Source organism: Borostomias antarcticus (assembly GCF_949987555.1).
Source record: "Borostomias antarcticus genome assembly, chromosome: 13".
In the NCBI taxonomy this organism is placed as follows: Eukaryota; Metazoa; Chordata; class Actinopteri; order Stomiiformes; family Stomiidae; genus Borostomias; species Borostomias antarcticus.
This window is the reverse complement of record NC_140246.1, coordinates 3,340,396-3,355,395: the sequence shown is the minus strand read 5'-3', so window position 1 is coordinate 3,355,395 and position 15,000 is coordinate 3,340,396. Positions and strand designations below refer to the sequence as shown.

General features: G+C 48.8%; 1 protein-coding gene across 1 annotated transcript in view; it reads left to right on the top strand.

Moving 5' to 3' along the window:
- Positions 1 to 15,000, top strand: part of LOC311317001 (copine-8) — a 77,753-nt gene that overhangs the window by 55,864 nt on the left and 6,889 nt on the right. Inside the window, exons 10-16 of the mRNA XM_084447996.1 lie at positions 79 to 120; positions 1,845 to 1,920; positions 3,183 to 3,236; positions 3,951 to 4,012; positions 11,336 to 11,382; positions 12,542 to 12,723; positions 13,445 to 13,572. Of these exons, the coding sequence (XP_084304122.1) occupies positions 79 to 120; positions 1,845 to 1,920; positions 3,183 to 3,236; positions 3,951 to 4,012; positions 11,336 to 11,382; positions 12,542 to 12,723; positions 13,445 to 13,572 (591 nt within the window). The remainder of the gene's footprint in view (positions 1 to 78; positions 121 to 1,844; positions 1,921 to 3,182; positions 3,237 to 3,950; positions 4,013 to 11,335; positions 11,383 to 12,541; positions 12,724 to 13,444; positions 13,573 to 15,000) is intronic.

Here is a 15,000-nt window from a genome sequence, read left to right as displayed (position 1 = left end):
GCGAACTGCTAAGAGATTCTTCCCAAGCCGTCGCCTGTGTGTCTGATCCGTGCACTGGTGCTCTCTCTCTCCCCACAGAGCGATCAAGATCGAGGTGTACGACTGGGACCGAGACGGAAGGTAATTGATTCTCACCGTCTTCCTGTTCGATTCACTCCAGCGGCCTATTCACAGGCGGCTGACCGATTCACATGGTCTAGATGACGAACTAAATCTGAATCTGTGCTTCTAGAGGGTGAAGGCAGGTGGATGTGGATGGCCTTGATGTTATAGATGAGGTGGGAGTGGCTGACGGTAACCCCGCCCTCGTCCACAGGGAAATGACATCATGAGTCTCATTGTTTTACACTGCGGTTTGATGGGGGATATTCTCACCATGCATGTGTCAAATACTCAAATTAAATAATAACAACAGTAATAATAATCAAGATAATAACAAGAAGAAGAAGAAGAAGAAGAAACTTTATTTTTATAGCACTTTTCAAATCGCTGTTAGTGCTTCACGAACAATAAAATAATCAAAACGAAAAGAAATTAAAAATGGATGAACAGAAGAACATTGAGCCCCTGATGCCATTCCATTTTTCAAGACGGTTAATTTAAATAGTATAATCAACCGTGTCAAAAGCAGAGCTCAAGTCCAGTTACCAGAATCATCAGTGAGCAGAAGATCATTTACAACCTTGACGAGCTGTTTCACTGACGTGTAGAGCACAAATGTCAGATAGGAATTCCTCAAAAAATGTGTTGTTCATGAAAGTAATTAGTTAGTTAGGAAATGCTCTTTTCTAAAATGTGTGATAAAAATTGTCATTTTGAAATTAGGCTAAAACCATTTAAAACGAGGATCAAGATTAGAAACCTAATCTTAAAACCTTAAGCAAAGGTAGGACAATTGCTTGCTTAAGGCTGGAGGATTCCAGTCTATAGACAGTGAAGAATGTGAGGCCAGACCGTCTTCAGTATTCATTCAGGAGCCTAGTAGGGATGATATCTAAGGGGCATGCAGAGGGTTTCATGTGGCTTATGTTATCCTCTTAAGGTTGACAAGGAGATACAATGAAAATGGGTTAGGAGGCCAGGGGGATCACAAGAGACACCTACAGTAGGTCCTTGGATTCACTGGAGATTTGCTGCCTAATCCCCTCTATTTTGTTAATGAAATGACCAAGGAACTCGTCACATTTGACACCGGAGGCTTCTAATAGCTGAATGGAATTGATCACTGATGTAAATACCCATGTTTAGCTGAGGGAACTCCTATGGGACTGCTGCTTGACAGGTTTTTAATCATGTATTTGACTCGGGCCTGATTCTCGCACAGTGGGACGTTTGATTTCCCGTCAGAGGTTGTCAATCTTCTGTTTCGGGTGACTGATCACCACTGCGCTGTTCTTCCCCCCACCTCTGATGTGGAAGAACGGATCTCGGATGAAGAAGCTCTGCTTCTAAGATACACACACATCTTTCCAAACCCCCCCATTTTCTTTTTTACAAATCCTCTCAAATCAGCTCCTGATGCGCCTCAACCATTTGCTCTAATCACAGACATCTTGAATGATAACACGTTAAAATCTCTCTCTTTATTGTTAAGGCCTGGACTTTATTAACAGTATATCTCCGTAATCTCATCAAACACTCGCTGCTCGCCGCCCTCTGGCGCCGGCTCCTCCCCGTCTCTGTCGTGGGTTGGGAGGCTTGAAATGTCAGCGGCGTTTGGAGACGGGGTGTGGGTCCTACGGGGTGACGTGCGAAGTCGTGTAGGTGGATATGTTTGGCTAATAGTGTGTGTGCGTGTGTGTGTGCGTGTGTGTGCGTGTGTGTGTGTAACTGTATGTTTTCAGCCACGACTTCATAGGAGAGTTCAGCACCAGCTACAGAGAGCTCTCTCGTGGGCAGTCCCAGTTCAACGTGTATGAGGTGAGTGTTGAGGGGGCCTCCGGAGCCGGCAAGCCCACTGAGATCAACCCTTTGGGGCAGTGATTCTGGGAGCCGCAGTGACTAAACAATACAGTCAGTGGGAAGCGGCGTGCTGGTGGATGGTTATTGTAAGCTGCTGCTTTAACGCGCGCGCACACACACACACACACAAACACTTGAACAAGCACTGCCATACATTCTCTCTCTCTCACACGCGCACACACACGCTCGCACGCGCACACACACACACACACACTATTATAGATAAGAGTGGCACTCTGGTTGTTACAATCTATCATTATTTGTTAGGTTGCTGCTCTCTGCTTCTGCCCATGGGTGGTGTGTGTGTGTGTGTGTGTGTGTGTGTGTGTGTGTGTGTGTGTGTGTGTGTGTGTGTGTGTGTGTGTGTGTGTGTGTGTGTGATTATACAAGCAACTAGCAATCATAACATCACCCTCCAAGGTGAGTGCGTCTGATGCGAGGCCAGGATAAACAGGTCATAATTCTAGGATGAGACCTTCTTCCTCGAGGCCCTGCCTGCTCTGCTGACCTCACCTGGGCTTAATTACCTCCTCAGTCCCTGATTAAGACCCTAATGTATTCAGGGCAGGTTCCCGCCACGCTGCAGAGTTCATGAGGGGCCGTTTAGGCCTTCTTAGGGTGAGGACAGCCCAGGGCCAGAGAGATATAGTGTGTCTCTTTCCTTCTCTTGGTGTCTGTTCTACCTCTCTCACAGACACACATACTGTACACACACACATACACACACACACACATACGGCCTATGGGCATATGAACTCCAAGACCTTTCGACCGTCCCCTTGGTCGCAGATCCCACATACAAGCCCCAGGCAGAAGATGCCTGTACTGAAAGCACAGATCCGGCGTCCGCCTCGGACATGTAGAAACCGGTCTAGATCCAGGCAACGCCTCCTACCACCCTGTTAGATGACCACGTAGAAACCCTGTCTAGATCCAGGCAACGCCTCCTACCACCCTGTTAGATGACCACATAGAAACCCGGTCTAGATCCAGGCAACGCCTCCTACCACCCTGTTAGATGACCATGTAGAAACCCTGTCTACTTCTGTCTATTTCTTATTTTCATTGAACCTCTATCTAGCCGGGGGAGCCCATTGAGACCGAGATCTCATTTACAATGGTCCCCTGATCAAATGTTGAGGCCATTAGGCCGGCTTACCATACCACGTCATAATGCGAGGTCATAACGAGGTCTAATTAAGCTTGTTCTCTTTCTACAGGTGATAAATCCCAAGAAAAAAATGAAGAAGAAAAAATACCTGAACTCTGGAACGGCAAGTGAATTCTGTTCTAGCACATGACATCTTCCATTTTGATCCTAACCCTCTACTTCAGCACATACTCTAGTGCACGGTACACACAGATGAGATCTAGCTGCTAGCTTGTTACCTCTGCCCCAGCGACAGCTCAGTGCAAGAGGTAATGTTTTCGGTGGCGTGTGTGTTTTTTTTGTGTTTTTTTGCAGGATTACGCAAAAACTACAGGACTGATTTTCACGAAACTCTGTGAAAAGGTGTAGCATGGGCCAACTTAGAACCCATAAAATTTTGGAGCGGAACTGAATCACGGAGCGGGTCCACGAGCGGCCCAAACACGGCCGGTCATTAACAGACATTCATTTTTTGGACCAGGATTACGCAAAAACTACCAGACCGATTTTCATAAAACTCAGTGGAGGGGTGTAGCATAAGCCAATTTAGATTTTGGACTTGGGGAGTGAAAAATTCCCCCCCATTCATTGTCAATAGGGGGAATGGAAACATCCATATCTCGACATGGGAAGGTCACAGAGACACAGGGTTTGGACTGACATAAATCTCTCAACCTATCGAATGCAGAAATACCAAACATGTCCTGCTCGCATGCATGTGCGCGTGGACAGAGACACAAAATGCATTCACGGACGGACGACATTTCTAGTTCCTTTATAGTATTGGTTAATGCCCAGCAAAGCCCTGCTAACTCCCAGACTCTCTGTCGGTCTACAGGTCACTCTGCTGTCGTTCCTGGTGGACATAGAAGTCACCTTTTTGGACTACATCAAGGGAGGGTAGGTGACCAGCATGTGTGTGTGTGTGTGTGTGTGTGTGTGTGTGTGTGTGTGTGTGTGTGTGTGTGTGTGTGTGTGTGTGTATGTGTGTATGTGTGTGTGTTCTGTGAGTGGATGGGTTGTTGTTCAATGAGATAATGGAGGTGTACATTAGGTTGTACTGTAGGTGTACCAGAGGGAGAGAGAGAGAGAGAGAGAGAGAGAGATTGCCAGGTGGGCAGATTTGCAGTCAGGTGGAGGATTGTGTGTGTGTGTGTATTTACACTTGTTTGTGTGTATGTGTGTGTGTATTTACAGTTGTTTGTGTGTGTGTGTGTGTGTGTGTGTGTGTGTATGTGTGTGTATTTACACCTGTTAATGGGTGTGTGTGTGTGTGTGTGTGTGTGTGTGTGTGTGTGTGTGTGTGCTGGGGGTGGCGTGCATCCTTATTGGGTGTGTGAATGGCAGTGTTTCTCAGGAGGGTTGGCAGTGTGCTGTCACGCATGTCAGGAACATTCATCCACTGATCCGCCTTTCATTAGTGTAACTGTGGGAAACTAGAGCAGGCAGACAGACAGACAGACAGACAGACAGATAGACAGGGTGGGACCAGACAGAGAGACAGGACAGGACCAGACAGAGAGACAGGACAGGACCAGACAGAGAGACAGGACAGGACCAGACAGAGAGACAGACAGAGAGACAGGACAGGACCAGACAGAGAGACAGGACAGGACCAGACAGAGAGACAGGGTGGGACCAGACAGAGAGACAGGACAGGACCAGACAGAGAGACAGGGTGGGACCAGACAGAGAGACAGGACAGGACCAGACAGAGAGACAGGACAGGACCAGACAGAGAGACAGGGTGGGACCAGACAGAGAGACAGGGTGGGACCAGACAGAGAGACAGGACAGGACCAGACAGAGAGACAGGACAGGACCAGACAGAGAGACAGGACAGGACCAGACAGAGAGACAGACAGAGAGACAGGACAGGACCAGACAGAGAGACAGGACAGGACCAGACAGAGAGACAGGACAGGACCAGACAGAGAGACAGGACAGGACCAGACAGAGAGAGAGACAGGGTGGGACCAGACAGAGAGACAGGACAGGACCAGACAGAGAGACAGGACAGGACAGGACCAGACAGAGAGACAGGACAGGACAGGACCAGACAGAGAGACAGGACAGGACAGGACCAGACAGAGAGACAGGACAGGACCAGACAGAGACAGACAGACAGACAGACAGACAGACAGACAGACAGACAGACAGACAGACAGACAGACAGACAGACAGACAGACAGACAGACAAACAGACAGACAGACAGACAGGCTAGCAGGACCACAGGCCGATATATATTAGGTCCACCTGCTCACTGACACAAATATCCTCCAGCTGCAACTCAACGTTGACGCAAATAGCCTGCTCCAGCAACCCAATATTGTAAAGCATGTGGACATGAAGAGGTTTACTTGCTGTTCGACCAAACATCAGAATGGGCAAGGAACATCCAGTTAGTGGCGATTCTCTGGGACATTTCCGAGGGGGTTTCTCTCATCTCTGAGCAGGCCGGGATGGGGGAGGCTAGTTTGGCTAAACCAAGTAAACCGTTTCTCTGCTTGAATCTGAAACGGACCGTGATCGACCACTCGGGTTGTGTGATGGCACGACTGCGCTGCTGCTTGGTGAGCTCTTCACACACTCTCCTATCATCCCACAGCGTGTGTGTGTGTGTGTGTGTGTGTGTGTGTGTGTGTGTGTGTGTGTGTGTGTGTGTGTGTGTGTGTGTGTGTGTGTGTGTGCTGCGTCAGGTCGCCTGGCTCATCCAGCTGCCGAAGGAGGGCAGAGTCTTGTTATCTCTCTGTGACAGCCTCCTGGTCTGTGATTGGCACTTGGAGGAGCTGGTCCTCATTAGCCAACAGGAGCCTCAGTGAACGGCAGGCATTGTTCAGACTCACCGAAGGTGGTTAATTGCGAGCGAGGAGCCCTTCTAGAGAGCGGGAGGCCAGGCTAGGAGGATTAGCACGCAGGAGCGGATGGACTGTAGAGCTCCTATCTCCATCTGCAGCCCACAGTTCAGTGAGACCCACTGGATTCAACGGGGGTTTTAACACCCACTGCTTTTTTACAAAGCGGTTGTTTTAATCTGCAGGAGAAACCAACAGGCTCCCTACAACGGCGCCACGCCGCGCTCACGATGTGCGTTCGGAGGCGGTAACCGCTCCTGCGTTTGGGCCCATGGTCGTTTTTTGAACGTCACTGGAATTGCTGCTAACGGTCGGTCAGTTGGCAGCTTGTCAACGATGAAAGGGAACCAGCTGTCCAATCGCCCTTTGTGTCAAACCTGAACTTGACCTTTTGATAAGAGGTTTCGTCTGTCTCGAGTGCCCTGGCTAATCTCAGCACAAGAACATAAACATGCCTTAGTTGGTCGTGGTCAGGTGTCTGGAGGAGATCAAGGGCACATCCATAAGAAGCTCACTGCCCCCTGGTGTATAAGGTCATAGTTGGAGAGAACTCTAGCCATTGGACTGAAACTATGTATAGGTACAGGCCGTCGACTATAAAGATGGGCCAAACTGAATACCATATTGTCTGATCAGGGAACGTTGAATGCCAAAGCGTTTCTCTGTGACTGAGCTGGATATCTGTATGCTGTTATACTAAATACATGTTGAATCTGATCTACAATTCAGTTCCAAACTACTTTCCTCTTCGGCCATTGATACTCCAATACCATCAATAATCATCATATATCATCATTCATGTTGTTATGTCACGTTGTGTTTACATGGAGGCAGAAGCGGGTTTTGTACTGTGGCGTTGAGAGAGAACGTCACATCCTGCTCTGGGTGGTCTCACTCTCTGGCCCCGCCTTCAGGAATAATACCGCGGTTTGATTGGCTTCCGGTGTATTCCTGCTGTCTGGGTTAGGGGACCGGCATGCCAACACGCTCTGCTCTCACCTCCTCTCCGTCCGTCCATCTGTCTGTCTGTGACGGGGCAGAGATCGCGTCACCTGTCTTTCTCTCTGGCCAATCAGGACGCTTGTGCGTGCAAGGCGCTCCACGCTCGCCTCCGACCACAGCGGCCCTCAGACCAATATGAGCGTAACAATGTCTGTTATTCAGTAGCTCAACGGTAACGCGAGTTCACTAGCGATCTCTCTAGGTCGTCTTCGGACGAGTCCTCCGTCAGCGCTTCCAGTCATCCCGATCCTCCGCACATTACATTAAATTACATTATATTACATTACATTACATTACATTACATTATATTATATTATATTATATTATATTATATTATATTATATTATATTATATTATATTATATTATATTATATTACATTGCATTACATTACATTACATTACATTATATCACATTACATTATATCACATTACATTATATCACATTGCATTACATTACATTATATTACATTACATTACATTACATTATATCACATTACATTACAGTAATTTAGCTGACGCTTTTATCCAAAGCGACTAACAATAATTATTAATCATTTAATGTAGGAAAAGCCAATGTACTACTACTTGCCAGAACTCCCAAGTGGCTATGGCTATTACATGGCACATGGCTATTACATCCTATAAGAAGCAATACGTCCAGTTGTATGCTCCCAGATCTACTCTCTCTCTCTCTCTCTCTCTCTCTCTCTCTCTCTCTCTCTCTCTCTCTCTCTCTGTTCACCCATCTCTTTCTCTGCCCCCTGCCCCCTCTCCTCCTATCTCTCCTTTTCTGTTTTTATCTCTGGTGAATTGGCCATCAGCCGGATCCCAGGCGGCCTGTGATTGGTTTCTTTCGGGCCCCGCGGCCAATCGCTGCACAGCGTGCCCCGCGTCACACTGTCGGACCGCCGTAGAGACGCGTGCGGGCGCATGTGTGTGTGTGTGTGTGTGTGTGTGTGTAACCAACTGCTTCTGTCTCATGTCTCTACTCCATCCGCCCCTCTATTGATCTCTGTGACACATACATTTGATTTTTCAACTTCTTGCATTGCAAGCTGTTATTATTTCTCTGTGCGCACGCACACACACACACACACACACACACACATACACACACTCCTTCTCTCTCTCTGCTTCTGTCTCGGTCTCTCTCTCTCTCTCTCTCTCTCTCTCTCTTTCTCTCTAGGAGTAGGAGTCCCATCTGTACAGGGTTTCCCAGTTCTGCTGGCAGGGGTAGATGGATGGGCCGATCAGATTAAACTCGCCGCCAGCAGCCCCTCCATATTAGAAATGACGCAGAGCAGAAGTAAAAAAAAAAAAAGCCTTATCATGGAGCCGCTGCTTATCTTATTCATGAAACGCTGCTTATCTTAACGAGCTGCTTGTAAAAACAGTTTATGAACAAGTTCACTCACAGGTTAGTAACATGAGAGAAGAACGACGCCTGTTTCTCATGTGTTAGATGTTACATACCTGTATCACGGACTGCATGACAGACAAAGATAGACACACACACATAAGGAAAAGTAGAGTCTGCACACCAGAAATATGCTCCCAGGATTTTTAATGACACCGAGGTGACGTTTCGGGCTACAAGCCCTTCTTCAGACACACACACACACACACAATTTAATGGGAAATGCACTGCACTTATATAGCGCTTTTACCCAAAGCGCTTTACAATGGCCTCTCATTCACCCACTCACACACCCATGCTAGGCAGGATGACAGCCTGCTCATTGGGAGCAATTTGGGGTTCAGTGTCTTGTTCACTTGCTGCCGGGAAGAGCTGGAATGGAACTGGGAGCTGATTAATGGTTTTAATACAGAAAGAGCAGAAAAGGCACCCTTTGACCCTGGGGCTGGCGTTATTTAAAGCAACTTGTATGGAACGTGGTTGCCTGTTGGCCGCTTGGTGTAACAACCTCATCTGCAACTTGCTCGCATTCAGCCGCAACTGCAGTTGCAAGGAACAGCCTACATCTAAATGTAGATGTTTGTCAAATGACGCTCCACCCAAACGAGATAATTGGCTGACGTGACTCCCCCAGTCTAACCTAGGAAGAATAGAAGGTTTATTTGCCATATATAACCAGTACAGGTACATAGAAATTCATGTTATCACTTGTCCTTACAATACCTCATCAGCACTAATCAATTCCTCATTCCAGTTCCTACAGTAGGTAGATCAGATTGACCTTCATATACTTATTCCATCCCATCATGGATGACTGTGGCTATGACTGTAATAAAGGTGGTACAATTATTATACTTTTAATTATTTAAAAATTATAGTATACAGTTGTGCAGAGTCAATTGTAATTGTCTATTGTATAGGCAAGAGTCAATTTGACTGCTGCTATGCTTGGCTGAGCAGTCATTCTGTAGCTGTACAGTGAGAACAGCCTGGGGCTCAGACAGCAGCCTTGTGGGACTCCCATGCTGATGTTCAGCGTGGATGAAGTGTTGCTGCCTATTCTCACCACCTGTGGTCGGTCCGTGAGGAAGTCCAGGGTCCAGTTGCATAAGGAGCTGCTCAGGGCAACACCTCTCAGCTTCGGGACCAGGTTGATGGGGCGTTCGGTGTTGAAGACCTGTCGTCGATGACGTGACACCTGACCTAGGTGTTTTTCTTGTCCAGGTGCTCCATCGCAAAGTGTAGGGCCAGTGCGATGGCGTCATCCACAGACCTGTTGGCTCTGTTAAGCAAACTGGTGTGAGTCTGGTTTGATGGCGTCTATGTGTGTCATCATTAGCTGGCTATGCTACTGTAGCAGCTAGAGCGGGCCGCCTCCAAAACTCAGAAAAAGCAGCGGGACAAAAAGCTAGGAATTAGTCACTAAACCGTCGACTAGCTCAACTAGCTAAGCTAAGTTGAGCTAAACTTCGAAGCTGGGGGATTAGAACATAAGGAAGTAGGAGAAGTTTGTTAGGGGCTTTCAATATGTCCAGCCATACAATCTCCTGGTGACATTGCTAAATATCATGACTACATACGTTGACAGAGTAAAATACATTGTGATGTGCCTCTGTAGAAGAGAATAGTGGTGTTTCTGTCTGGGAGAGTATATTTCTCTATAGGGAGAACGGGGGTGCATCTGGCTGGGAGAGTATATTTCTCTATAGGGAGAACGGGGGTGTTTCTGGATGGGAGAGTATATTTCTCTATAGGGAGAACGGGGGTGTTTCTGGCTGGGAGAGTATATTTCTCTATAGGGAGAACGGAGGTGTTTCTGGCTGGGAGAGTATATTTCTATATAGGGAGAACGGGGGTGTTTCTGGATGGGAGAGTATATTTCTCTATAGGGAGAACGGGGGTGTTTCTGGCTGGGAGAGAGAGTATATTTCTCTATAGGGAGAACGGGGGTGTTTCTGGCTGGGAGAGTATATTTCTCTATAGGGAGAACGGGGCTGTTTCTGGCTGGGAGAGAGAGTATATTTCTCTATAGGGAGAACGGGGGTGTTTCTGGCTGGGAGAGTATATTTCTCTATAGGGAGAACGGAGGTGTTTCTGGCTGGGAGAGAGAGTATATTTCTCTATAGGGAGAACGGGGGTGTTTCTGGATGGGAGAGTATATTTCTCTATAGGGAGAACGGGGGTGTTTCTGGCTGGGAGAGAGAGTATATTTCTCTATAGGGAGAACGGGGGTGTTTCTGGCTGGGAGAGAGAGTATATTTCTCTATAGGGAGAACGGGGGTGTTTCTGGCTGGGAGAGTATTTCTCTATAGGCTTGTTTCTCTGGTCCTAGGTAGAGGATATATAGAGTATATGAGACCTGCCATGTGGCTCTGCTGGACCTCTGGGTCACATGGCCAGTCACCTGGCATTCCAGACGGTTACCCACCCACCCCTCCCTCCCTCTCTCTCTCTCTCTCTCTCTCTCTCTCTCTCTCTCTCTCTTCCTCTCTATCTGTCTCTTTCTGTTTCTCTCTTGTCAGCTGGAATATATCAGTTTGTGTGTGCGAATGTGTGTGTGTGCGAGTGTGCGAGTGTGTGTGTGTGTGTGTGTGTGTGTGTGAGTGTGTGTGTGTTAGAGGGTTCTGTGTAATTCAGTCTGCCAGGCCTCAGCCTATTAGCACGAAGAACTCCTCTCTCTCTCTCCCTCCCCCTCTCTCCCTCTCCCTTTCTTTCTTCCTCTCCCTCTCTCTCTTCCTCTCTCTCCCACTCTCTCTCTAGGAGGCGTCATCTTCATTATGTTGATTGTTTGTTCAGGTCATTACTGTGGGCGAGCGAAAGTTTATTAATAAGCACGTTCCCTCCCTCCCTTCTCTCTCTCTCCCTCCCTCCTCTCTCCTTCCTCCCTCCCTCCTCCCTCCCTCCTCTCTCCCTCCCCTCCCTCCTTCCTCTTCACTTCTGTCTTCCAGAACGCAGATTAACTTCACCGTGGCGATTGATTTCACCGCCTCAAACGGTAAGCAGCCCGGCGCTCAGTGAGAGATATGCAAATGTTATGCTAATGAGGAGTAAAGAGTCCTCTAATGGGCCACTCTGTCATCACAGGGGGAGGGGCTCTAATGCTTGAAGAGAACGGATGATGATTTTTTTTTAGTTTACATTTTAAATCAAGGACCTCGAGGGTCTCATCTTATTGGCCACACAGTGACAGTGATTACACACACACACACACACACACACACACACACAGGTGAGCGGCGAACACAGAACACAACATAGACACAGAATTCATTTACTGCAGCTTTTCAACTAGGAATTAGTTGAAAGTACTAGGAATTTGCTTTCTGTCGTGGTGCATAACACTTAGACAGCATTGGACAGGGTGCAGGGAGGAGACAGGACAGTGCAAAGACAGGACAGTGCAAGGAGCGAGTACCAAATGCTAGTGCAAAAAGGGATAAGCCAAGAGATCGCCCCTGTTGTTGTCGTATCTTGTTGTTGTCCCTGCCGGAGTCATCTGGTTTAGGGCCAGTACTCTGTCATCTCTGACGGGCCCATTCCAACCCGACCCCATCACCAGAGCACGTCACGCTGCAATGCACTCTGGGCTATTTTGCTGTGTCGATTTTATTTGAGCAGGTGGTCCTATATCTATCATGAGGTGTGTGTGTGTGTGTGGGGGGGGGGGGGGGGTTGCAGAGGTGTGTGTGGTAGGAGGATTGTAAAACGTCCAAAGTTCATACATCAACGTGTAGCCGTGGCATGGCGAGGTTAAAGACCAGATCAATCTGACCTGTCACCATTAAGCCTTTTTTTTTTTTTTATAGAGGTAAGGGGGGGGATGGATTTGTGTCCACTCTTATTGACCGAGAGCAATAAAGTGGACCGCCCACAACACACCGAGGATATGATGGAGTGGAGAGGATGAAGGCCGTACGAGTCCTTGTCCTTCGTCGGGGCGGTACTGTATATCCTCGGTCGACAGGCCGGTACCGGACACGTCTTGACGTGGGCAGCGGCTAGTAAATGTCCTCTAGTGCCGGCTGGCGCATAGGGCAGCGCTTTAGGTTCTCCCCTGCTAAGAGCTCCCAGAGAGTGACCGTACCCCCCCCCCCCCCCCTCCAGGTAACCCTACCAGAGTTTGACTGTCCCACCCCCACCCTCCCCCCCTCCAGGTAACCCAGCCCAGCCCACCTCCCTCCACTACATGAGCCCCTACCAGCTCAACGCCTACGCCATGGCTCTGAAGGCCGTGGGGGAGATCATCCAGGACTACGACAGCGACAAGATGTTCCCCGCCCTGGGCTTCGGCGCCAAGCTGCCCCCCGACGGGCGGGTCTCCCACGAGTTCGCCCTGGTGAGGAGGGGAGGGAGGGAGGGAGGGAGGGGGAGGCGGAGGGAGGGAAGGAGGGAGAAGCAGAGGGAGGGAGGGAGGGAGGGAGGGAGGGAGGGAGGGAGGGAGGGAGGGAGGGAGGGAGGGAGGGAGGGGGAGGAGGGTAGTAGTAGTAGCAGCAGTAGATAGTAGGTGCTTTATTGATCCTCGGGAGGGAAATTGAACTGTTCCAGCATCAAAGGGCAACAAGGTAACAGGATCCAGGCTAGAGGGGGAGGGAGGGAGGGAGGAGGGGAGGGAGGGAAGGAGGGGAAGGGAGGGAGGGGGGGGGGGGAGTGAAGAACAGCCCGGAAACACGACCAGGTGCGGTGCTGATGAAGACCGCTTCATCCCTGTTCTACTGCTCTTTCTGGCTCTCTGTTTGTGTTCGGCCTTAAAACCTGCCTTTATACCAGAGCTGATCACTTTATTGTCCTTAATGTTTCATTCTTATGTTTTGTACCTAGTTTGGGACTCATGTTGTGTTGTTTTTAATCTTACGTAGCACTTCCATGTTTTTAATCTGTAGCACTTTGAGATTTTCTTAAATGTAAAGTGCGATACAAATACAATGTATTATGGAAGTACTAGTAGTTCATCCCTCTCTCTCTCTCTCTCTCTCTCTCTCTCTTTCTCCCCCTCCGCTCTTCTTCCTCCTCCGGGACGGGTGGCGGATGTGGACCCTCCTCTCCCCCGGCGCCTGTAGAACGGGAACCCGCAGAACCCGTACTGCGCGGGGATCGATGGCGTGATGGAGGCGTACTACCAGAGCCTGAAGTCCGTCCAGCTCTACGGACCCACCAACTTCTCCCCCGTCATCAACCACGTGGCCCGGTGGGAACCGGGATCTACACACACACACACACACACACACACACACACACACACACACACACACACACACACACACATACTCACACACACACACACACATACTCACACACACACTCACACACACACACACTCACACACACACACACACACACTCACACACACACACACACACACACACACACACACACATACACACACACACTCATACTCACAGGCATACACACACACACACTCACAGGCATACACAAAGGCATACACACAGGCTTACACACACACTCACACTCACAGGCACAAACACATACAGTACATACATACATTACTGTACATATACAGTATATATGCACACTATGAGAGTATGTGCCTTTATTCAGACAGCATTCCCACAAGTAGATGTATCTCCAGAGGCGCCAGAACAGGGAGCGATCTGTCATGATTTATCAGAGGAATCGATACTTAATAAGTACGGTGGTGTTCAGTAGGGCTGTAGACATCCACCGGCTTTGTTTGAGAAAGAATGTGGTGCGTGATGAATCAGCTTCTTCCAGCACTGGGGAGAACACACACACACACACACACATACACACACAAACGCCCAAGCACAGGCCACACGCATACATAGACACATAACCATAACCAGAAGACATTAGGGAGGACTTATGAGCAACTGTGGAGTATATAAAACTAGAATAGTAACAGTTCACAAATAAAATACATTCCAGTGAAACTATGGGCCCTATTTTCACGCCGGGGGCCATATGTACCGCTGGCCAGGCCAGTTGGCGCGCCAGGCCACCGGGAAAACTCCCGGTGCTCCCGGTGGCTAGTCCGCCCCTGTCTGGGCACGCGTTCACACATTGACTTGTGTATCTCTCCGATCGTCTCTGGTTACTGTAAAATACTAATGAACGTACATCCTGGCCAAGTAAGAAAAAACTCAGAGAGCTCAGCGTTCTCATGTGAAACAGGCGGTTATTAGAACTCGACACGCCTTCCAACACCTAATCCTCCCGAGCTCTAATTGGCTAATTACACAGGAAGCACGCGGCGCTTCCGAAGTCTGGGGGTTTTCTCTGGGGAAACGTGGGGGTGTGGGGTGACACAGACAGGAAGCAGGGGCCGTGCCTGGCCGTACATATCCTTTCACTTCCTACCACTCATTAGTGCTGACATCTGTGCGTGTGTGTGTGTTTCTGAGTCTGCGTGTGTGTGTTTCTGAGTCTGTGTGTGAAGCCCACACGCATGTCGCCCAAGTGTAGGAAGGTGAAACGAGGAGACAAACAAACAGACATCTTTATTTGTCACGCGATGAGACACGCGCACATCATACGGTGTAGGTGACGACACATACACACACACACACTTCCATTGTAGCCTAGTGAGAGCCTGCATAAAAACTGCAGCTAGCTCAATACTGGAACGATCAGTGAA